The sequence below is a fragment of the Heliconius melpomene genome, chromosome 16 (genome assembly GCF_056956725.1).
Source record: "Heliconius melpomene rosina isolate 202511_hmr_F chromosome 16, ASM5695672v1, whole genome shotgun sequence".
NCBI lineage: Eukaryota > Metazoa > Arthropoda > Insecta > Lepidoptera > Nymphalidae > Heliconius > Heliconius melpomene.
Genome location: NC_140404.1, coordinates 10,513,572 through 10,536,115, shown reverse-complemented (window position 1 = coordinate 10,536,115; position 22,544 = coordinate 10,513,572). Strand labels below are relative to the sequence as shown.

The following is a 22,544-nucleotide window of genomic DNA, read 5'->3' as shown; positions in this document are numbered from 1 at the left end:
CAACCCTTCAAAAATCCTGTAATATCAATTTGGACATTGACACAACTCACACTCTCAAGAACGTAAGCTATATTTAGACAATTTATTGGTTCGATTATTCGTAACCTATATAACTAAAATACCAAAAGACGAAATAATAACATAACATTTACTGCACTTTATCTTTATTGTAGACATAAATTATAATCTTATTTCAGTAATAAAAAGTATTTGTGTACAAAATTGAAATTTATGAGTAGTTATGGTTTTATAAAGGTGTTTTCCATACATTATTTTAGAATAATGTATTATTACTGCGATGTAAGTAATGTAAGTTTCTCATTTAACTGCAGTTGGGTCTTGATGAGCTGTGCTAGTGTTACCACCTGTAAGAAAAATATAAATTTTAGTGACAAAATTTATATAAATTTTTTATGTTACTAATTTTTAAAAAAATATTTTTCAGCTCCATACTGCATACATCACATTGCAGGATAGACAAAGGGAGTCTGGAAATCTACTGTTAAAATTAGACCCTCCGTTGTCATTAAGACACTTCCGTTCCACATTTTCCGTCGTACTCTGGTGGCATTGTGTGGAGGGGCGGAACTCGCAACAACGCCGCGTTTAGTCTTTTTACCAGAGGGAAGAAATGATAATATTAATAATTCTATAGTACACATTAGCTTCAAGCAATGACAACCTAATCCCTGATGATACTAAATATTATTTTACTTTAGCTTCACGCCCATGCTATATGTCAAGTACAATCAAACATACCCTTCAAGTTTATAAAATTAATATAGAAGTAACAGTATAGAAGTGTAACAAAAATAATAAAGTTACCATAAGCAAATCCTTAACACTAGAAGCAAAGGAGTCAGCGAATGAATTAGATGCGAGGTCTGGCAACGCACTGACTAATTCCAACAGCTGACGTCCAACCTCATTATTGGGTACGGTACGATCCGCTAACACCTCTTCCACATACTGTACTACCTGTAAAACACAATATCAAAAGATTTGTTCATAAAAAAAATCATGTTAGTAAAATGGTGAAAAAAAATCTTTGCTGTATCTGTACGAGTATTCCGACAAATTTAAACTTCAATATGATTGTGTTTTTTTCTTAACTATAACAATTTAATGATATTTTTTTTCCATATAACTTAATAACTAAAATCTACCTGATCCAATAATCCTGATAGTTTGGAGGCGGCCTCAGCGACCTGCGCTAAGTCCACCATGGGTTGTACTTGACGCGAGCGTCCACCTGGACCCATTGTCTTTTGGCACAGTTGCAAACCTACTATCTGTAAATGAAACAAAGAAAATTATGGTAAACTGGTTAAACACTTTTATGAAAAAAAAATGAAATCAGCGTGACGCTGTATCCCACACACGAACCCACAACCGTCTCGTTACAGTCACGACAGCCTGTCGTGTTATGTTTATTTTACTAATTATTATTAATAAATTTTGAATATATATTTGCAGAATGCAATTCTTAAATAAACATATTATAATAGTATATGTAAATCAACCAAGGTCATACATTTTTTACTTCAAGTAACAAGCATATATTCATGTTTCATCAGACTGCGATGACCCCAAAGGGTTATTATTTTTATTAATAATTGCTAACTAATTTGTTGCCCACAGGTCGTTTGATGACATTTCCTATATTATTTTAGTTTAGCTTCAATTCTTTATATTTAAAGCTAATGAAAATTTTCATATCTGAGTCGCAGTTCCCGAGATTAGTGCACTCAACAATAAAACAAACTTCTTAGGTTTACTTTATCAATTTAGATAACTCATTTACTTAGATTTGTATCAGTACATCTCCAACAATAAGTAATAGTGAAAGTAATATACCAGAATATACATATAATGAAAAAGCAGAAATCTATATATTATCTATATATATAAAATCGAATGGTCACTCACTCATCACGAAATCTGAGAAACTACAAGTGCAAGGAATCTCAAATTTTGCATAGGAGTTACTTATAGGACGTAGGTGCTCACTAAGACGGGAATTTGCAATATTCAAATTCTAAGCGGTTGTTTTTGGGGTTGAAAGTTAGTATGAAACTTCGTTACTACAAATGGTAGAAGTCTCAAATTTTGTATAAACGTCACTTATAGGACGTAGGTACTCATGGAGAATGTAGGTACACAGAAATTAATAATAACGTAGATCACGCAGGCGAAGCCGCGGGCGTGCCGCTAGTATGTTATTAAAACACATCCTACCCTGCAGCCAAGCATGTAAAATTTTATTTAAAAAAATTGATTTCAAAAGTGGTAGTTTAAGTAGGTTATTGGCTTGAGTGTTAAACAATAATAATATGTAACAAAAACAAAAATACATACCTCAGGTTCATAATATGTTAGTCCAACATCAATTGGTGTGAACATGCACCCCTGTTTACCCCGTGGCACTCCCAGAGCTACGCACACATAAGCCCGTAATCCCATTCGAGCCCCAGCAAGGGAAGTGTCTAAAGTGACATGGACAGGTTCACGGCATTCACGAGAGTAATACTCGTGGATTACTGAGGAATGGTTTGTTACTTCATTACCGGTTGCCCACCATCCTGGTAAGTAAAATAATTTTAATAATGTTAATTTTTTTTGTCTGTGAAATATATAGCATATCAGAAGGAACCTAGTTTTTAATATACTGTTCTTCATTTTCAGTGCAATTTTCAATGATAAAAATAATCAAGATGAGGCCAGTCCGCGGTGCAGGAGCACAAAGTGTGACTGTAAAATAGACTGGATGTGGTTCTGATAACCAATCGAGGAAATGTAATATTTATTTAAATTAATATTTTCATTTCTTTGCTCTGAGTGAAAAATGTGTGCATGTTGTGTGTTGAGTTCTGCCACTCAACATGCAATTGCTACAGACTTCAGCGGAAAAATTTCATATTAACCACACTAGGTTTTCAGTTTAAACTCTTGTATAAAACTATTGAAAGTTTTGTATAGTACTTTAATTATAAATTAACACTGTAATGTTAAATAACTTAAATACTTTATTTATGTATTTTAATTAGTTATATTTATGAGAAATTAGAACTTGTTATTTACTCATAAATAACTAATTAAAATACAGCATAAGGTAATTGTTTTAGTGAATTAAGTTTATAATATTTAGAAACCATACAAATAATTAAATTAAGAGCATCAAGTTATTGAGCATGTTAAGGCACTTACCCACAATGTTTTCTGACGCATTAACTCTTCGGTTCAGTTCGTACACATCCATGGCATAATTTAACTCGGCCTCCACTTGGTCGGCATGTTCCTTGTGTGGAACGCAGAAACAATTTGTTACTTCCACCACCCCCTTGTCAGAGGTTCCTGAATATCATAAAACAATTAATTATAATCATTCAAACGATGTACCTTAATCATGATATTTATTTGAATGCTAAATTTCATACAAGTATACTAATTTAAAAAACAACACAATCACAAATATAGAAAAGAAGGTTATCCCTCATGACGTCGGCACTACACTGTAATAACTTTCACACACTAAACATTTTTAATATTATTTACCAAGTAATGTGCCGATAACACGATGTGAATCGGCATTACGACGCTCATATGCATCTACAATTTGAAATAAAACAACAGGATGAATCTTAACAGATAAATTGAGCGCCATGATGGACTGTTTGAAAGATCAAAGACAGTTTGTGTTTTTTATACGTTGTGACAGTGACGCATACGGGCATTTCATAGACAGAGTATAAAATAAAGTACAGATAATTATTTGCATAAATTAAGCATTTCTATAAAAAGTTCTATTTTATGTTTGCAGAAATGATTTTTATTAGTGAGAACGCTAAAGAAATCACTTATTGCAATTAACTTATCGTTAAGCGTTTTAACGTTATCAATGATAAAAGAAAGAAGAAATCTAAGTATTAAAATAATTATAAAAAGTGGAACAATAAATGCTAATAATAATATTATTTTATTTCCATGATTATAATATATATTATATACATACATTTGGCTATATTACAAAATAATTATTTTATTATTTATGATTATTTTAAAAGATTAGATAAGCTGTGATTTTTTTTAAATATATGAATAAAAAATTTCATTGTAATGCATCTTAAAATTTTATTTTACTACATACATGTGTATAAAACAAAATATGTTCCATTGTACAAAAAACAATGACACACTCTTGAAATCTTAGTAATTAAGAATATTTTAAAATAAAATAAAATCACTCAAACAAATTTATATCACAATAAATTCAAAATTTGCTATAAGTTACAAATCTTAAAGGGCAAAGTAATCATATTTTTATTTCCTATGTTCTAATTATGTTCCTTTAAGATCAATCTTTGGTATGTGAGGGTGTAGTGTGGATTCTAATACCATGCATCTCAGCTATCTCACTTTTCAATGATTCAGTTACAAGCCTATGTTGTTTTATTGTTGGTAGACCTACAAATTCCTTTGCTTCTATACTAATCTGTAATAGAATAAGGTGTTATTTAATCAATTTAAATATGTATTAAACTAAACAACTTATTTACATATATTTACTGAAATACAATTTCAAAACTATGAATAGGTTGAGGCTTTTGTTTGCCTTTTAGTGACACAGTGTCTGACTGTAAATGTATTGGTGAGTTCAAAACCAACTGGTGTGAAGAATACTTTATTTTATGTGTTCTAGTAGGACAGAATGAAGCATTTTATATTGAATGCGATTCTGCTACTCAACACAGAATGTTTCAAAATATGGAGTGTCTTGACACTAGATTATTATTAGACGATGTGGAATGCAGTGTGAAACAGAAAACCACAAAAAAACCGTTTAAAAATACCTCAAACATAGCTCCACAACCTCCTGATATGTCGTCTACACTAATATACGTAATGCCCGGTAACGATTTCTTTAACAGTTCTGTTAATTTCTGCTCTCTTGAAACACAATTCTGTTGAAAAGCATTACCATTCCCTCCAACAGCACGACTCTGGAATTTGTCGTTCATTAAATTAATATACAATATTCACTTATAAAACTATTAAGATAAAATAATAGTATAATTTAAGAATGTTTTATGAAAGAAAATATTTTAATATTCACCAATATATTTCTACAAGGTTCTAAAGCTTTAAAGAGTTGTCGAAACATGTTTAATAATTAATAGATTGTTCAGTAACTGTATATAATTTTGAGGTAATGTACTATTAATCTTTCTATTCACTTAACATGTTTATTATTTCTATTAATTCAATGTAACTTCAAATATTTCAAATTTTACATAACATAACCTCAATTCGTAACTTAACAGGGTTTCACTCTACGAAAATTGAATTGACGATTCTGGTGTGCCCACTTGTTTTAAAATAAGGAAATTAAATTTTCATTTTAAAATATCATTTAAAATAATGATTGAGGAATAAATAAGTAGCAAAATTTTAAAATTACAGTTGTAATAATATAAAAAAACCTAATGAAAAATATTTTTTATTCTTTTATGACTATGACATTGAGATATGATTATTGTCAAAATAATTATTAAGTTAAACGCCAAAAACACGTGTTTGTACGCTTAGAAGCCGATGTGTTTTATTAAATCATTTATTACTTATGGAATAGGTTAAATTATAGTTGATAAGTTTAAAAATGCCTCCCTTTAAAGCAGGGTTATTAAAAAGAAAAATTGACTCGAAAAAAACACAAGATAATATAACAGAAGATAAAGTAAGTATTATATTATGTTTCGTGAATTTGCTGCACTCATGCTTTATTATTTACATTCATTTTACGTGACGTAGGACTCAAGTCATGATGAAGCTGAAGATCTGTTGAAAGGGGATGTAGACCAGGGGAATGATGCTACAGACTCTGAGCACGAAGAAGAAGATGTTGATTCAGATGGCGAAAGAGATGTGAGTTGATTCGAAATAATAATAAATAATTATTATATTTAAATGTGTGCCAATATTCCTAAATTTTGACGGATATCCTTACATATTTTTTTATATTATTGACCACATATTTGCATCTTTACAGGAAGTGTTGTTTGACAGTGATGACTCTGCATTAGAAGATGATGATAATCAATCTAACGAATCTTTAGGAGAATCTTCAGTGAGTATGATATTATATTTTTATACATGTTTAATGACTAACTCCAATTTGCACAGCAGCTACAACTACTAATATTTTCTTTCAATTAATAGGATTTAACAGACTCTGAAGATGATGCAAATGAAGGTAGTTCAGAAGAAAGTGAAATTGAAGAAGATGATAGTGAAGCGGAAGAAGAAGATCAAAGCAATGACAGTGGAGCTGAGACGGGGGCCACCCCATCAGCTGGGTCTAGTGATGAATCAACAAAGAAAAATTCACAAGTAAAGACAATAAAACAACAAAATTCTAAAGATGAACTGAAATCGAAACAACAAATACAAACTAAACAAAAGAAAAAAAATAAAAATAAACAAAAGAATCAGCAAAGTAGTGTAGATATTTTGGCCACCAAAATTCAAGAAGCCTCAGTAACAGAACCTGTTCAACAAAAGGGTATGTGAATTATGTTATAATACTTTTTTAGGTGGAAAGACAAACTTGTCAAAACTATATTTTTGTTTTGTTGTATTAAATCTAACATAGTTAGTTAGTTAATAAATTGATAGATTGGATGAGTTGATCAACATGCATAGCTAGTATTTTAATCATAGTTAGTATTATAATAATAATAAAGACCTTTATTATGAAAACAAAGTAATTTTACATATTGATAAATACCAAGTGTGATGTTGAGATCTGTCTCTTGACATTTTATATCTCGGAAATTCGATGGTGCAGAGAATGGAAGTGCCTTAAAACCAGGTTCTGTTATACAGCATAAAACTAAAAATGAACATTTTATATTATTTCCAGATGAATATGACTCTGGAGACACATCAGACGAGGAAGACCGTATAAACACAGCAGGTGAAGTCCCCATGTGGTGGTATGATGAATATCCTCATGTTGGCTACGATCTGGATGGTAGACAAATTATCAAACCACCTCAGAGGGACCAGATTGATGAGTTTCTAAAGTGAGATAGTTGTTTGAATTTGATAGTTGTTAAGTTGAAATTAAATATTGAGGCCCTTGTGGCACTGTGCCACAATATTTGACTGTAAACACGGCGTGTAGGTTTGGTTCCCACTTGGAGGAATAAATTATTTTTCATAGCTCTGGTAACAAGGCAAAGCATTGAGTTCCATCATCCACTGAACGCAATCTATCTAAAATAGTTACAAATTGGGAAATAGTGTCATAACACTAGATTGCATCTGCCTATCTGGCTATATGCGATATACAGCGTGAGCCTATAAAAAATTTATTGCCTTGTATATTGTAACTTAACATACCTCCTCCTCAACATACAGTCTTTAAAATGGGCAGCATTTATAGAATATAATCTTTAAGCTATGCTAATATGGAAGATTCTAAGATAAAATATTCTACTATTTTCTTTTGAACCTGCATTCTTTAATACACAACACTACATGCTCTTTGTTTCTTTAATCCAGAAAAGTGGAAGACCCTGAGTTCTGGCGTACAGTGCGTGACCCTTCAACAGGACAAGACATAATTTTGTCAAGAGAAGACTTACAATTGTTGGAGCGTCTCAAACAGTCGAAAGTTCCTAGTGCTGTGCATGATGAATATGAGGTTAGTTTATTGAAATAGTTTTTTTTTTTATTTTGAGTTATGCTTATATTGATAGTCCGGATAATCGCGAATCCGTATAACTGAAGTCCGGATAATCGAGTTTCTACTGTATATGTATCTATGAATGAATATACAAATAAAGTAATTATATGTTGTTTCATATTGAGATTTTTTTAATAAATCTATGATTTTGTTAGAGATAATATTTTGTATGAACTTGAAACTATTATTTTGTTTTTAAATGTTAGTCAAAGATATCTCTGAACAATGATAAATTCATTACATAACTTTAAATGATTGGTATATGTGAAACCTTACATACTTTTCACATATAATGGTATATGTTGAAGTTAAAAAAAATACAAATACTAAAACACTTTTTTCATATTTCAGCCTTGGGTAGAATGGTTCAGTAGAGAAGTATTAGCAACTCCACTAAGGGCTTTCCCAGAACACAAGAGATCATTCCTTCCATCAAGATCTGAACAAAAACAAATATCTAAAATTGTACATGCATTAAAAATGGGATGGACTAAGACGAGAAAGGAAATTGCTGAAGAGAGAAGGAAGAAGAGGGTAAGTGACTGTATTTTATATTTAAGTATTTTGATTGATTGTAATGGTTGTAAGTTCCAATTTCAGTCAAGGAAATTTTATATTCTATAGTTAGATGTTGGTTTTTACTTTTTACTTCATATTTTTAAAGAGCTTGAATGCTTACAGTACATAATGTGTTGTAGTGTTGTTAATATTTTTAAGAAAGAAAAATATTACTCTAGGCAGTTTTCAAGAGTTGTGTTGATATTCAAATTTTTATGTTTTTTAAATAAGTATTTCCCATTTTGTCTTTTCTAAAATTACTTAATTTTTCGAAATAAGAAAAAAATCCAAAAAAATATTTTATATTAAAATTTTTCTAAAGCTAGGTTAGGCTAACCATATAATATTACATTCCACATACATATATCTGTAACAGGAGCGCAACTTCTACAATCTATGGGGATCGACGGACGACGAGGCGTCCCGCCGCAACGCGCCGCGTGCCATCTCCGCCCCGCGTCGCCCCCTGCCCTCGCACGCCGAGAGCTACAACCCGCCGCCGGAGTACCTGCTGGATAGTAGGGAGGTATGTGAAACTTTAAGAGGTAGTCTACTTTTTTGAGAGAAGTTGAATTAGGTCACTCAACGGGCAATGTCTCTTAAAATAGGTAGTCCTAGCATACGGGATATGTAAATATCAGGCTCTCTCTGCACAGGCGGGATACGTGGATAACGTGGATACAAGCGTGCATCTTAAAAAATCACAACTCCATAATATATGGGTATTGATGAATTGGTCTCGTTATTTTCATTTCATTTTCGGCAGTATAAACTCCATATCGCAATGTCTCGTAAATTAGGCAAAAAGTGAGAAATGAAGAAACGAAAGGACAAACAGAAGTAAAGGAAAAGAAAGGCAAAAAAATAGTAGTAACCTATAATTTTCATAATTTGCATAATCACACTTATATTTACATACCTCCACAGATGAAAGAATGGGAAAGCTTACGAGAGACCCCATGGAAACGTAAATACACATTTTTACCAACGAAGCACGGCAGTCTACGGGAAGTGCCCGCCTACCCTCGTTTTATAAGGGAACGGTTTTTGAGATGTCTAGACTTGTATTTAGCTCCTAGGGCTTTGAAGATGAGAGTAAGAGTCATTTTTTTATTTCTCTTCAAGTATAACTCGTATATTTTTACACAGTAGTTTGCATCAAATAATCAAATACACATTTCTAACTTTAGCTAACCCTTTAATAGTTATTGTAATTTGTTGCTTTATTCAAATTTTTCTTACTCTATTCAACTTAACTCTACTAACAAATTAATGTTTTTGCTTAAGCAGGCTTTGACTTTATTTAGAAATAAGAGAAAACTTTAATGTAATATTGTTTTTTTTTATATGAATATACATTATTAATTATTGTAGTTTGCAACAAAGAACAATAAAATACTAATTAACATACCATCTTTATTTCCCTAGTTAACAATCAACTCAGAAGACCTGGTACCAAAGCTCCCATCTCCTCGGGATCTGCAACCGTTCCCAACCACAGAAGTTATTCAATTCAAGGGTCATACAGCTTTAGTGAGGAGCGTTGACTTTGATCCGACTGGACAATATGTTGTGTCAGGCAGTGATGATGGATGTGTTAAAGGTTAGTTTGATTCATTTTATAGTTTTATATTTGAACTAGTGACCCGCTTTAATTACACTATTATTTATTTATTTTAATGTGAATTGCTTTTCTGTTCTAATAACATTATAATTTTAAAGACAATATCTATACAATAAAAACCTAAGTGTAAGCCAAACCAAACAATTATTTTATTGCAATTTTTCCAAATAAAATATTTAATATCAAATTAACTTCTTTACTTACGAACCAATTTAATAAGATTTTAAATTTCTGGTGTGTATACAAAAATGTCTTGTCAAACTACAGTTTGGGAGACCAGCACCACTCGTTGCCTGCGCACCATACAACTCGGCGACCCCATAACCCGAGTGTCCTGGACTCCAGCGTCAGGCCTCAGCCTGGTGGCGGTAGCCCTCAACCGTCGCCTACTCCTGGTGAACCCTGGCAGCGATATAGGAGCTCATAAAGTGGCTATACGGACTGATGAATTGCTGGCTGAGGCTCCGGCTAAACATGATGTGCAAAGTAGGATTTGAGATTTATTTTAAATATACCTTTGTGGTAGTTATGGGTTTATGTTGTGATGTGTATATTTTTAAAATAATTTCTTTCTCTTTTATTATTTGATAATCACACTTATATTTTAAGAGAATACAATTTTTGAGCAGAGGGAAGCTAATGTTAATACACTATTTCCCACTTGTAAGTGTAAGTATAATATACATATGGACTTCTAAATTTTATACATTGTGGGCTTAAGAGTGTAAACCTGCTAACAGCATATTACAATTTTAAAAATTTATTTGTATTCTGTACTATAAAATAAAATTAAAGTCGATTTTGAAATGTTTTTTACACTACAAATGGAACGCACGTTAAACAACGGATTTAGCATTTCTTCCAAATTAGAATACACAAGTAAAATTAACACTTCTTTGCCTGTAGTGGACGAGCGCACATCGTCGAGCGTGACGTGGGAGGAAGTGGACGCGGCGCAGCACGCCCGCGGTGTACGCATCTCTGTAGCGCACTTCAAACCTGTTACGCATGTTAGTATTAGTTTATATATAATTATATAGATATTATATTGCAAATGGCTGTCACATTATAAAATTTGCTACATGTTGATATTTATGATTACACGACAGGTTGTGGGTTCGATTCTCACTCAAGAAAATGAAATATATTATCATAACTTTGCACTGGTGTTGAGGCAAAGCGTGAGGTTGAATTCCGACATTCAACACGCATTGCCTTTAGAATTGGGCTGAAATTGGAGAGTGGAGCATCTAAATACTGGATTTCCTCTGTCTACTATGTACAGGATGCAGTGTGAAGCTAATAAATTAGAGATAGATAAAGATCAATAACCTAAGGGGGAGGCCCCTTTAACATCCCCAATCCCACTGTCCTATTTCAAAGTTTATCCACTCTCACTTCACTCCCCACGATAAAGTATCGGTTGTGGTATCACTACACCACTTACGCACCTCTCGCAGGTGGCGTGGCACGCGCGCGGCGACTACGTGGCGGCGACGGTGGCGGAGGGCGCGTCGCGGGCGGTGGCGGTGCACCAGCTGTCGCGGCGCCGCAGCCAGCTGCCCTTCCGGCGCGCCAAGGGGCTGGTGCAGTGCGCCGTCTTCCATCCCCACAAGCCGCTGTTGTTTGTTGCTGTGAGTGTTGTGTTGTTAATGTTTGGTATTTTTTGAATTTCAATTTCATGATAGTCTTTGTTATTATTTTGTATGATGTTGTACTTTTGAATATTTTTTTTGTGTTCAGTTTTTTCTTTAGAACTGTATATCTGGTGATTTATGCATAAAATGTCAAATATCATTATTTTATTAAAAAATCTGTGATTAAAAAAAAATGCATGTGAATCAAAACATTTGTACTTTATAAAGTACTAGTGGGCCCGGACGCGGCTACGCCCGCGAAAATATAAGCCTAAATAATTAAAATAAGTTAAAAAATAATAATAAGTGGAGATTTATTATTAGAAAAAATATCTGAGTAACCGAAATGAACAAACAAAAGAAGAAAAAGTAACTAAAGGAAATTCTTAATATTAGAAAAAGTACCTAAAGTTTGCCGTGCGCGCGTACTAAACATTTTTCTATATTAAATAATTATTAATTTTTGCGAACAATATTAAATAAAATCTTAAATTATTAAAATTACGATATATTAAGTGTATAACATCGGTATAGATAACGGAACTGAGATAAATTAATTATAAGCAACAAATAATTACATAAAAAATAATAGTAATTCGAAAATATATAAAAATTTACAAAATCATCAAAGTCATCTGCCCGTTCGCGTCGGTCATACTATACCACTCGTAGGCTAGGTCATTTGGAATCAGTGAAATCTTAATTATTTATTAGAATGTTATACAGTAAACTATAATTTCCATCAAGATAAAATGCTAAAAGTGACTATTATATTTATTTTCATAAGGATGAATATCAAATTATAGAAATCATCTAATTTTTGTTAATGTATACAAATCTATATCTGCGCGCGCCATGTATGCATTAAGCAAACTCACTTTGGGTGGGTGACGTTTTCTTAAAACAACAAACTTTGCAAGCCGTTGCTTAGCAACTCGTAGCGACGATTGTTATTAACATGGCGGAATAAATTGCTTGTCAAATTAATTATTTTAATATATTGGTATATATCGAAAAAAATACAAATATGAGAAAAAAAAAGTATCCTATGTTCATCCCGGGACCCTCAAGTATCTCTATATGAGTATTTTATCACAATTAAATAAGCGGTTTAGCCCTGATTGCGTAAAAGACAGACAGACAGACAGAGTTACTTTCGAATTTATAATATAGGGATGGATTTTGTGTTCTATTTAAAAATACTATTATGATATTTAAACCCACAACCATAACATCTACCCTTTTAACTTTAGCAAGTACCAAATGATCCACATAACACTTTAATACCACCAGACTCAACGAGTAGTCCGCATCTACGACTTAGTAAAGCAAGAACTGACAAGAAAACTTCAAACTGGAGCACAGTGGATCAGCACTATGGCGGTGCACCCTGCTGGAGACAACTTGCTAGTTGCGTCCTACGACAGGAAATTGATATGGTATATATATCTATTTATTAATTATATTATGACGTTTATGAAAAATGGTCTTAGAAGAAAAAGACAATGTAAATTTAAACTTAATGAATGTTTTCAACACAATATGTCATGTGAGAAAAGTGCAAAAAAATAGTGTGACCTAATTTATTGATGGCCCTTAAGAAAAAATTATCTTGTATTCCAGGTTTGATTTAGAGCTATCAGCTCGTCCCTACCAAACACTACGACTCCATGGAAGCGCCGTCCGCTCTCTGGCGTTCCACAAAAGATACCCGCTATTCGCGTCAGCTGGTGACGATAGATACCTTATTGTGTGTCACGGAATGGTTTATAAGTAAGTGTTGAATGGAATTATAAACGTAAGATTTTGATTTTTTTTGTGCGGTCAAACGTGCTACTGTGCTGACGTTTCCCCGTCTCACGCAATGCAGCTAAGGCAGCCTTAACCCTGTTACCGGCAGCAATACTAGTTTTAGAATACGTAGTTTTAGAATATTATGTTACGATTTCTATTACGTTGACTTTTACATTAAAATTATATTAACTTCCTTTCACAGTGATCTTCTACAAAACCCGTTGCTAGTGCCACTCAAGCAATTGTCAGGTCCAGAGCCTCGTGGGGAGTTATGTGTTTTAGATGTGCGCTGGCATCCATCACAGCCGTGGCTTCTCGCGGGCGCTGCAGATACTACTATACGGCTATATGCATAGTCTTACATTTGTAGACAAGTGTTAATTATTAAATAAAATTAAATATATTATTTTTTGTTTTCTTTTTAACAATCATTTTGCCTATCAAAGGAGAAATGTAAAATATGTATAAACAATATAAATGATATAAACTGAACTGAATATATGACATTGTTATTTCTTTAAGTACCATCTTCTGTATCCATTAGGTTAATAAATATAATCATTAAAAAGTGAGTTGTGTATAGATGTGCGCTAGGCTCTCTTTGCAGCCATGGCCTATTATTACCACAAATAGAAATTAGACCTATGAGTGTGCGAAATTTATTAAATTATTACAGTGTTATAAAGACATTTTTAGTAAACTACTTCTAACTCATGGTTTACACTATAAAGAATCTTGTAAAAATTTAGATTTTTAACAAAGTAATCCATACCTATATTATAAATTCGAAAGTAACTCTGTCTGTCTGTCTGTCTGTCTGTCTTTTCCGCAATCAGGGCCAAACCGCTAATTTTATTGTGATAAAATACTCATATAGAGATACTTGAGGGTCCCGGGATGAACATAGGATACTTTTTTTTCTCATATTTGTAATATTTTCGTTATATACCAATATATTAAAATAATTAATTTGACAAGGAATTTATTCCGCCATGTTAATAACAATCGTCGCTACGCGTTGCTAAGCAACAGCTTGCAAAGTTTGCTGTTTTAAGAAAACGTCACCCAAAGTGAGTTTGCTTAATGCATACATGGCGCGCGCTGATATAGATTTGTATACATTAGCAAAAATTAGATGATTTCTATAATTTGATATTCATCCTTATGAAAATAAATATAATAGTCACTTTTAGCATTTCATCTAGATGGAAATTATAGTTTACTGTACAACATTCTAATAAATAATTAAGATGTCACTGATTCCAAATGACCTAGCCTTCGGGCGGCATAATATGAGTATGACCGACGCGAACGGGCAGATGACTTTGATGATTTTGTAAATTTTTATAGATTTTCGAATTACTATTATTTTTTATGTAATTATTTGCTGCTTATAATTAATTTATCTCAGTTCGGTTATCTATACCGATGTTATACACTTAAAATATCGTAATTTTAATAATTTAAGATTTTATTTAATATTGTTCGCAAAAATTAATAATTAGTACGCGCGCACAGCAAACTTTAGGTTTTTTTTTCTAATATTAAGAATTTCCTTTAGTTACTTTTACTTCTTTGGTTTGTTCATTTCGGTTACTCAGATATTTTTTCTAATAATAAATCTCCACTTATTATTATTTTTTAACTTATTTTAATGATTTAGGCTTATATTTTCGCGGGCGTAGCCGCGTCCGGGCCACTAGTTACAAATAAAATTAATCCGATATATTATATTGTGCTTTATTAATTTTGATGTATCCGAACTTTTCAAATTTAGTGAACATTATTAAACATTTTAACGAGTTACTTTATATAATTTTATATATAGGTTTACGTGTTAAAAAAATATTAATTAATTTAATATTTCATTAATTCAAATATAATACATTTTTAACAACATAGAACGTAAAATTTATTCGTCCGTGTATCCGATCGTAAAAGACTCTTAATTCTTGAACTTGATTGGCGAGTCGCGTGTCAGTTGTGAATACATCTGATGCATTTTATCTATAGCAACACTTTCACAAATACGACCACGAGCGAGCTTCACTCTTCTCTTTGTCAATAGTTACGTTTATTTTCCATTTCATTCGTTATCCGTATCGCTCTCGTGTCGGCGTGTGAATTATCCGCCGACGTTTGTTGTTCCTCAAAACGCGCGCTACTTAACTTTTACAAACTGTTTCACAACTTTTCCAACTCATAAATATTTTATAGTCGTGCTCCTATCGTATTTATAACTTTATTTAACAGTGCTTGTTAGTTGTTGATGTTATAATATTATAGTGATTTAGTATGATCGGGTCGTTATTTTTGGTCGAACCGGACGCATTTGAACGGTTCGGGCTACTGATTTTTTGTAATCCTGAATCGTGCAACGTACAATTTTGAAAGTATGGACTGGTGACAGGCGTGAAACAGTATTTCCTGCTTTCGGGAGATGGTTAAATAGATATTGTGTAAAGCTATAGTGTCGTGATCGAGGATGTCGGCGTCGGGGACTACGACGCCGACGGCAACGGAGGCACCAGTGCTGGACGATAGGGACATGGAACCTCGTACCCCTATGAAGCGACTGGGCTCCACAAGGAAATTAGCAGCTTTCAATAGTAAGTACTTTCGAAAAAAATCTTTAATTAGTTATTTCGTAATAAATATTTTACTAACTGAAAAAATGCATAGATTAATTTAATTTGTTGCTAAATTCTAGTTTTCACTATATATTTTTTGGTTTTGCGTCATAATTTTAATAGAAATAGTGTTAAGATTTAAATACTTATAAAGCTCATTTAGCTTTATTATTAAAAAAATTAAATATTTCCTTTATAAATACATGTGTTCCTTAATAAATTTGTCATCAAGTGATAGTTTTACTAATAAAGCTTTTTTATGTTATTTACTTTTATACATAAAATTGAAGCTTTTATCAATGATATAATTGAAAGTTATATAAAATTATCTTTATTTACTTAATAGATAACACACTGTATATATATGTGTTGTAATAATAGCCATCATTATCAAATATCAAAGGTTGGGGCGCTAGAAAACATTCCCCATTTATCCTGGTTCAACAACCTCTTACACCATAAATATTTATGTGAAGATATGGCTGATACTGAAGGAAACATTATTATTTATTGCATACTAAATTTTTACTTGTTTCTAAGTATACTCAATTTTATTTCATGATTTGAAAATAATGATAATTATCCGTACATTTCTGATAATATTAAGCTTTAGTCAACAATGGGTGTCTTGTTATCTTGTTTTTAGGCTGTTACCTTGATTTATCTATAGTAAAACAAATTTACATTATAAATTCTGCTTATATTTTGAATATTTTTAAAAATTATGTTTTTATCAGATCACATTGTACAATCAACCTCGTCAAATATAAACAAATTTTATTATTCTTGATACTATTTTCCAAATGATTAATTCCCTAGATAATAAATAAAAAATATTTAAATTCCTAGATCCCAGACAATGAAGAATTATTTTTTACTCTGCATTGAAAAAAAAAATGTATAAAGAAATAATAATTACATCACTATATAAATAATGAAGTACAAATGAGTAATTAATGTGCAATGTTATTAGTTTGTTATGTATGTTATTGTTGATTCATTTTATTACCTATTAATGTCAACATATTGAACATGAACATATTGTAGTACTATTATTTTATAGTAATGAGGTCAGGCATATGAGCTTATTTAATATAATGATTATAATTATTTAAGCGTTTAAATAGAATTGATTTGTTTCTCTATAATTTTGTCATCCTCATGTTATAAGATTAGTTGATTCTGGAACAGTGTCAGCAATATTGGAGGAAAGTCGGGTAAAAAGCACAAGGATGCAAATGCATGTATGATGCATTGGAGCTCTTTCTGGTCATCTCATGATACCAAATCAAAAGATGAAAGAGCTCCATTCTCTCTTACTACCCTGTAGAGATATTGTGTAAAGTTAAAAAAAATATAATTAATTTGATGAATATCATCAAATAATAATATTTAATAATAACTACGTACATACATAAATTTAGTTATTTTTATACAATAACCTTAGCAATATTATCCAATGATTCAAACATATTGCTTATAATATCAATTCAGATCGAATTTATTGTTAGAATGTGCGTAAATGCTTCGAGATCAAATAAACATTGGAGGTAGCGGGCGATTTTCGCCGTTTGATACTTAGCATCTGGCGCGACGTGTTCACCCCCCGGACCCCGCGCCGCCCCAGAAGAAATCCCTTCTCATTTGTCCTCTTGCTCCTTTGACTCCCTTGCCACCCTACAGACACAGACAGACCGAATGCAAGTTGCAATTTTTATAATTGCACTATTATACTCTTTGCGGGTTGTAAAAAACCCATTTGATTTGATGGAAAATAATGGATTAATAATTCTTTTAGATTTGTGTAGAACATTTAATACAACATTGTCTATGCAATCTCGATATTTTACTTTATAGCTTCGCACGTACGTGTGTTATTTTATCACCAGATTGTATTGGCTTCGCTATAAATATTCTAGACAATGATTCGCACATGATGGTACTTGAATGAATTTAAGAAATAACTATTATTATTAATATACGAATACATACATATCCGCTTGCGCGAGGAAAATTCCGCTGTTTTATGAAGTGCCGGAACGTTCAGAATCAGATGTTTGATCTAATTACAGCCGTTGTGTAGATCCGTTTGGAAAGCGTTTTTACGATATAATTGGTGAAAATAAGTTGTCAGCGGCGTTTAGTTTCGTCACTCAACACCGAATGCAAATGCCTAGAGAATTCAGCAGAAAGTGTCTTAATGGGTAGGGAATCGGAAAAGGTTCCCAGGTTCCCCCTGCCTATCCTGCTATGTGCGGAAAACAGCGTGAAGCTCAATAAATATAGTAAAAAATAATAAAGCTTTAAATTCTACCGTTATTGTTGATGAAAATATGATCTCTGGCATTGCCTTACATTCGGCTGTTACCAAGCTTTTAGGGAGACATATATATAGTTTTCTATAGCGTAATTGGATGTGTATCCCCGCATACGATAACTATATGGTTGAACCTACTTGTAAACTAAAAAAAAGCCCCAACTACCCGCAAAAATGCGAAAAAAAAGCTTGAACAAATAATTAAACACTTCTCCAATTAATTAAAAACTATCCGCGTACCTTTTAATATCTTACAAATAACACGAACAAACACCATTGTGTTTAGTTGCAATGGCAATTTAATATTTCCGCCGTAGAGAGCATTTCCTCCGTGTGCCGTAATGAATAAATGATGTAATGTTACCCTGGCGGAGTCACGCGAGCGAGTGGGCAGCGGCTTCCTCTCGCGTCTTGGTGACAGCGGCAAGTGACGATGATGGCTGAGCTTCTGATAGCTGATAGGCTTGTTTAAGTTCTCTGAGATGCAGATTTTGTTTTAAAAATCTGGTCTGTGTTTTTTAGGGTTCTGTACCACAAAACGATAAAATGGGAGCCTTAAAGGATCATTTTGTTGTTCGTCTGTACGTCGGTCAAGAGCATTTATCTCGAGATCGCGTGGGTCTATCGATCTGAAATTAATACCAAATTCCGGTCTACGGTCCCTTGGAGCAAAAAAAAAATCAAACTTCTAGATCTACGCAATCAAAAGATATGAGCGTCTCGTGTAATGGTTATGCCTCGTTTTAACGACAACAACGAATTAAATTGTTAAGACACTTCAGTTCTCCACCCCACGATTTCTGGAGATATTGTGTGTTAAGTGACAGAACTCAACGCCGCGCTTTGCCACGTAACCAGAGCGAGGAAATGAAAACGTCCAATATTCTTTGCGTTTATTTTCAAAATATTGTTTAATAAATGAGCTCGATTTATTTTCCCCTATTATTTTTCCTTTTGGTCGATTTACCTTCTTATAACACTAGCCTAGTATTATTTTTATTTTTTCTTTACACTTCACCTAGTTAACGAGACTGTCAGAGATAAACCTATGTTAAAAATAGTTTGTTATAAAAAGTAGAAATGTTTTATTATTTTCTTTTATAAATTTCCCAACACTATTCTAACCCATTTCTTGTTGTTTCATTTACTTGAAAATTTGAACTCGTGTTCGGATCCAATGACAATATTCCTAATATTTTCATCATGTATCTGATAGCCTTGTTAAGACGACTAGTGTACCAAGAAAATTAACTGATAATCGTATTTTATAGATATTTTTCAGCTTCAAGCTGTATCCTCCAAATACCAGGGAAGGCAGAGGGAACCTAGCGTTCAGTCACTCCGCTTTCCTCAACTCGGCGCTTTGCTAGTGTGGAAATCGAACTTGCAATCTTTCGCATTTGCCTCTAGGCCACGGCGGCCTTTTTTAACCGACTTCTGTTAGACTAGTGTTGTTTCAGTCAAAACCTCGATACCGCAAATCGCGTGCAGACATGCGTTAGGACAGAGGACAGAGAGGGGCGTCAATAGTTATTACAGAGCGAATTAGATAACATTACAACCGAGATTGTCCTTACCCAATTGAACTCGAGCGTAGGCCCAGACGACGGCGGCCGCGCTCGCGATTATTTTGTTACATTCCTGTTACAGTCGTTATTTAGTTCCTAGATTGCGAAACTGCTTTAGTCTTCTACGAATGATAAACTTATTTCATATTTTTATGTATATGAGACCGGGCGGGGCAGGGCAAGGGCCCAAATTGGGCTTGTAACGGGTATTTCGGTTCGATTCCCACTCGAGGATATGAAATATTTAATATTTTCATTTTCTTCGCTCTGGTGTTGAGGTGTTTAGTTCCACCGCTTAACACGCAATAGGTGTCCTCTAGATTCGGTGGAAAGTGGGTAGTGCAGTCTTAACACTAGGCTCTCTCTGCCTACCCTGCTTGCTACTTGTATGATGCAGCATGAAGGTGATTGATTTGACTACTACGAGCTAATAATTTGCTTTAGATAGAGAAATAGAGAAGAAGAACAGTTAAAAGTAAGAAAAATTACTAGTTTTAAATACTTATATAACCTACTTGGATTCATCATTGATATTATAGCAGACACCTACTTACTGATTTAGTAACAAAATATGCATTAATATTTATGCAAGTTGCATCTACCGATGACTATGGTCTGATTGCGGCGCACTAACGTCGAGTGGTCTGGTCATCTGTCAATATACTAATTGAATCTGTTTGTTTATATTTAACTTTAATATTATGTATTATATTTATATATTTTATATGGAAAATATATGGTTTGAAATATAAACATCTACTTTAACTATTGACATTTTGCTTTTTAATTATATTGAAAATAAGACCATTGATGTATCTAAAATTAGAAGAAAATAATGTTTTACTACAAGCTTTTATCTGTTCTCGTCGCCGTTGAGACATTTGCTCTTGGGGTTAAAAAGAAATAGGTAACAAATTATTACACGTAACAGTTATTTACAGGCAATAGTCTAAATAAACCTAAAAATACAGGTTCCTTGTATTAGGTTCCCAAGTAAAATATTACGGTGAAGATAGAACTGACTGGGTGCTATGGATATCAAAAAACCCATTGGTACCCACATACAGCATTCAAAGCACATTTTCACATGTGAAAATACAAAATTTAATTAGGCATATCATTCTCAATAATATATTTGATATAGTAATTTGTGGTGTTTTTTACTGCCGCGCGATGATTTACATAACGTTGGCGAGCACATGTGGCTTACAAATGTTGGCACTTGTATCGCTTAAACTAATAATTAGCTTGTGCCCCAGTCGCAAAAAATATATGTTTTTTTTAGTAGGAATAGATTATATTTGTCGGGATGAAGCACAGTATGTTTTTAAAATATATGTTTTAATTTGTTAAAATAAGTGTTTAAAACTATTTTCATCTCATTTTGATGAGTAAACAGAATTTTCAGTTACGTATCTTTCCGTTTTTTCTTACTGCTCAAACGATAATATAGAGGCATCCGAATAGGTAGTGCATGCTAATATATTCTCGTTATATATTATACAAAACTCTTCCGGTATATCAAAACACAACACGAAAGACCAATGCACAGACCATTAAAAAGTGCAGAAAGTAGAAATTTTGTTTGTTGGTTCGTTGGGACGTGATCCTGGAGATAGAAGAGGATTTTCCAAGATTCCTATGGATACGGAAAAGACAACAATATTTTTTGTAGTCCACACAAAAATAACTATGAGCGCCCACCCGTTTTAGATATAAATCCACCCTAAATGGATTTTAACCCTACTGTCATTGTGTTCGGCCAGGCACGTCCAAACTAGTACGACCCTACATTAGATATATAATGGATATTTTTAATATAACAAGATTTGATACTAAAAAAAAATATAACATTTAAATATGCTTTAACCATTGATCTATTTTAAATTTAAATTAGTTTGCTAGAAACCACATCCATCTATGTGATATATTTAACGGAGTGTCTTAACTCTTAACACTAGGTTCCTCTGGCTACTCTTGTTGCTCTTGTTGTAGCGTAACTAAAAATACCTATTTACATACATTTAGCATTACCACGCTAATATTATAATTAATTCGCATATTATTCATACAAACCACTCTTTTGTTACAAAAACCTAAAAGAAAAGGCGACCATGGATTCGATAAGTTTCTTTTTAGAATACATTATACATACAAATTGCGGTGATTATTTTCAATGCTGTTTTAAACGACGACGTCTCTATAACCGACTCTGGTACTGGTGTACGTAGCGAATGAATATTCATTGGTTGGTAGCTCGTGCTCTTTAAAAGATTTATAGCAGTTGCTACACTTATTAGAGCACTCTCATTGTCTCTGCATATTATTGCCATATATATGTATATATATGTATATATAAAGGCCTTTCGTTTGTTTGTACTGCAATCTGTTGCGATACTTCCGCGATCTTATTTGTTATTTACATACTTGTGTATAAGTTGCTTGTTGAATATATATATATATGTATTACTTTTTAACCGACTTTTGTAAAAAGTGGAGGTTCTCAATTTGGTTGTATTTTTTTTGTTTGTTCTGAGGTAACTTTCGGTTCAGTTCATGTTCTATGCCATTGTTTTTTAATAAAAATTGATTATTATTGTATAATCTTAATGTTCTTTATACATTTGTTATTTGTATTTAAGAAAATATAATGACACCGTCCTGGTACG

The 22,544-nt window shown here is 32.7% G+C and overlaps 3 protein-coding genes across 3 annotated transcripts; 1 reads left to right on the top strand and 2 right to left on the bottom strand.

Moving 5' to 3' along the window:
- Nucleotides 1-146: 146 nt before the first annotated feature.
- On the bottom strand, nt 147-3,716 carry eIF3f1 (eukaryotic translation initiation factor 3 subunit f1). The gene is made up of 6 exons (XM_085199822.1): nt 3,556-3,716; nt 3,208-3,354; nt 2,359-2,582; nt 1,167-1,292; nt 826-978; nt 147-365 (listed from the first exon to the last, which is right to left on the bottom strand). Exons 1-6 carry the CDS (start codon nt 3,662-3,664, stop codon nt 291-293), a joined length of 834 nt encoding a protein of 277 aa, XP_085055948.1. The 5' UTR covers nt 3,665-3,716; the 3' UTR covers nt 147-290.
- A 524-nt stretch (nt 3,717-4,240) lies between these two features.
- Nucleotides 4,241-5,345, bottom strand: LOC146531030 (bolA-like protein 3). Its single transcript, XM_085199841.1, has 3 exons — nt 5,114-5,345; nt 4,851-5,000; nt 4,241-4,492 (listed from the first exon to the last, which is right to left on the bottom strand). Exons 1-3 carry the CDS (start codon nt 5,159-5,161, stop codon nt 4,355-4,357), a joined length of 336 nt encoding a protein of 111 aa, XP_085055967.1. The 5' UTR covers nt 5,162-5,345; the 3' UTR covers nt 4,241-4,354.
- A 193-nt stretch (nt 5,346-5,538) lies between these two features.
- On the top strand, nt 5,539-13,766 carry LOC146531029 (ribosome biogenesis protein BOP1 homolog). Its single transcript, XM_085199789.1, has 16 exons — nt 5,539-5,734; nt 5,809-5,922; nt 6,047-6,124; nt 6,217-6,559; nt 6,920-7,082; nt 7,564-7,705; nt 8,099-8,281; nt 8,682-8,831; nt 9,233-9,400; nt 9,734-9,908; nt 10,197-10,415; nt 10,836-10,939; nt 11,390-11,563; nt 12,860-13,005; nt 13,190-13,339; nt 13,563-13,766. The coding sequence occupies exons 1-16, from the start codon at nt 5,657-5,659 to the stop codon at nt 13,714-13,716; spliced, it is 2,541 nt and encodes an 846-aa protein (XP_085055915.1). The 5' UTR covers nt 5,539-5,656; the 3' UTR covers nt 13,717-13,766.
- Nucleotides 13,767-22,544: the final 8,778 nt, after the last annotated feature.

What these genes read in the sequence shown, in the direction of transcription:
- eIF3f1 (XM_085199822.1), bottom strand. Translation starts at nt 3,664, where the DNA reads ATGGCGCTCAATTTATCTGTTAAGATTCATCCTGTTGTTTTATTTCAA. An exon ending in TAACATATTATGAACCTGAG is followed by an intron (nt 1,293 to 2,358) that starts GTATGTATTTTT and finishes TTTCATTTACAG; the next exon opens with ATAGTAGGTTTGCAACTGTG. An exon ending in TATCAGGATTATTGGATCAG is followed by an intron (nt 979 to 1,166) that starts GTAGATTTTAGT and finishes TGTGTTTTACAG; the next exon opens with GTAGTACAGTATGTGGAAGA.
- LOC146531030 (XM_085199841.1), bottom strand. Translation starts at nt 5,161, where the DNA reads ATGTTTCGACAACTCTTTAAAGCTTTAGAACCTTGTAGAAATATATTG. An exon ending in AACCTTGTAGAAATATATTG is followed by an intron (nt 5,001 to 5,113) that starts GTGAATATTAAA and finishes GACAAATTCCAG; the next exon opens with AGTCGTGCTGTTGGAGGGAA. An exon ending in GTTGTGGAGCTATGTTTGAG is followed by an intron (nt 4,493 to 4,850) that starts GTATTTTTAAAC and finishes ATTCTATTACAG; the next exon opens with ATTAGTATAGAAGCAAAGGA.
- LOC146531029 (XM_085199789.1), top strand. Translation starts at nt 5,657, where the DNA reads ATGCCTCCCTTTAAAGCAGGGTTATTAAAAAGAAAAATTGACTCGAAA. An exon ending in ATAATATAACAGAAGATAAA is followed by an intron (nt 5,735 to 5,808) that starts GTAAGTATTATA and finishes TACGTGACGTAG; the next exon opens with GACTCAAGTCATGATGAAGC. An exon ending in AATCTTTAGGAGAATCTTCA is followed by an intron (nt 6,125 to 6,216) that starts GTGAGTATGATA and finishes TTCAATTAATAG; the next exon opens with GATTTAACAGACTCTGAAGA.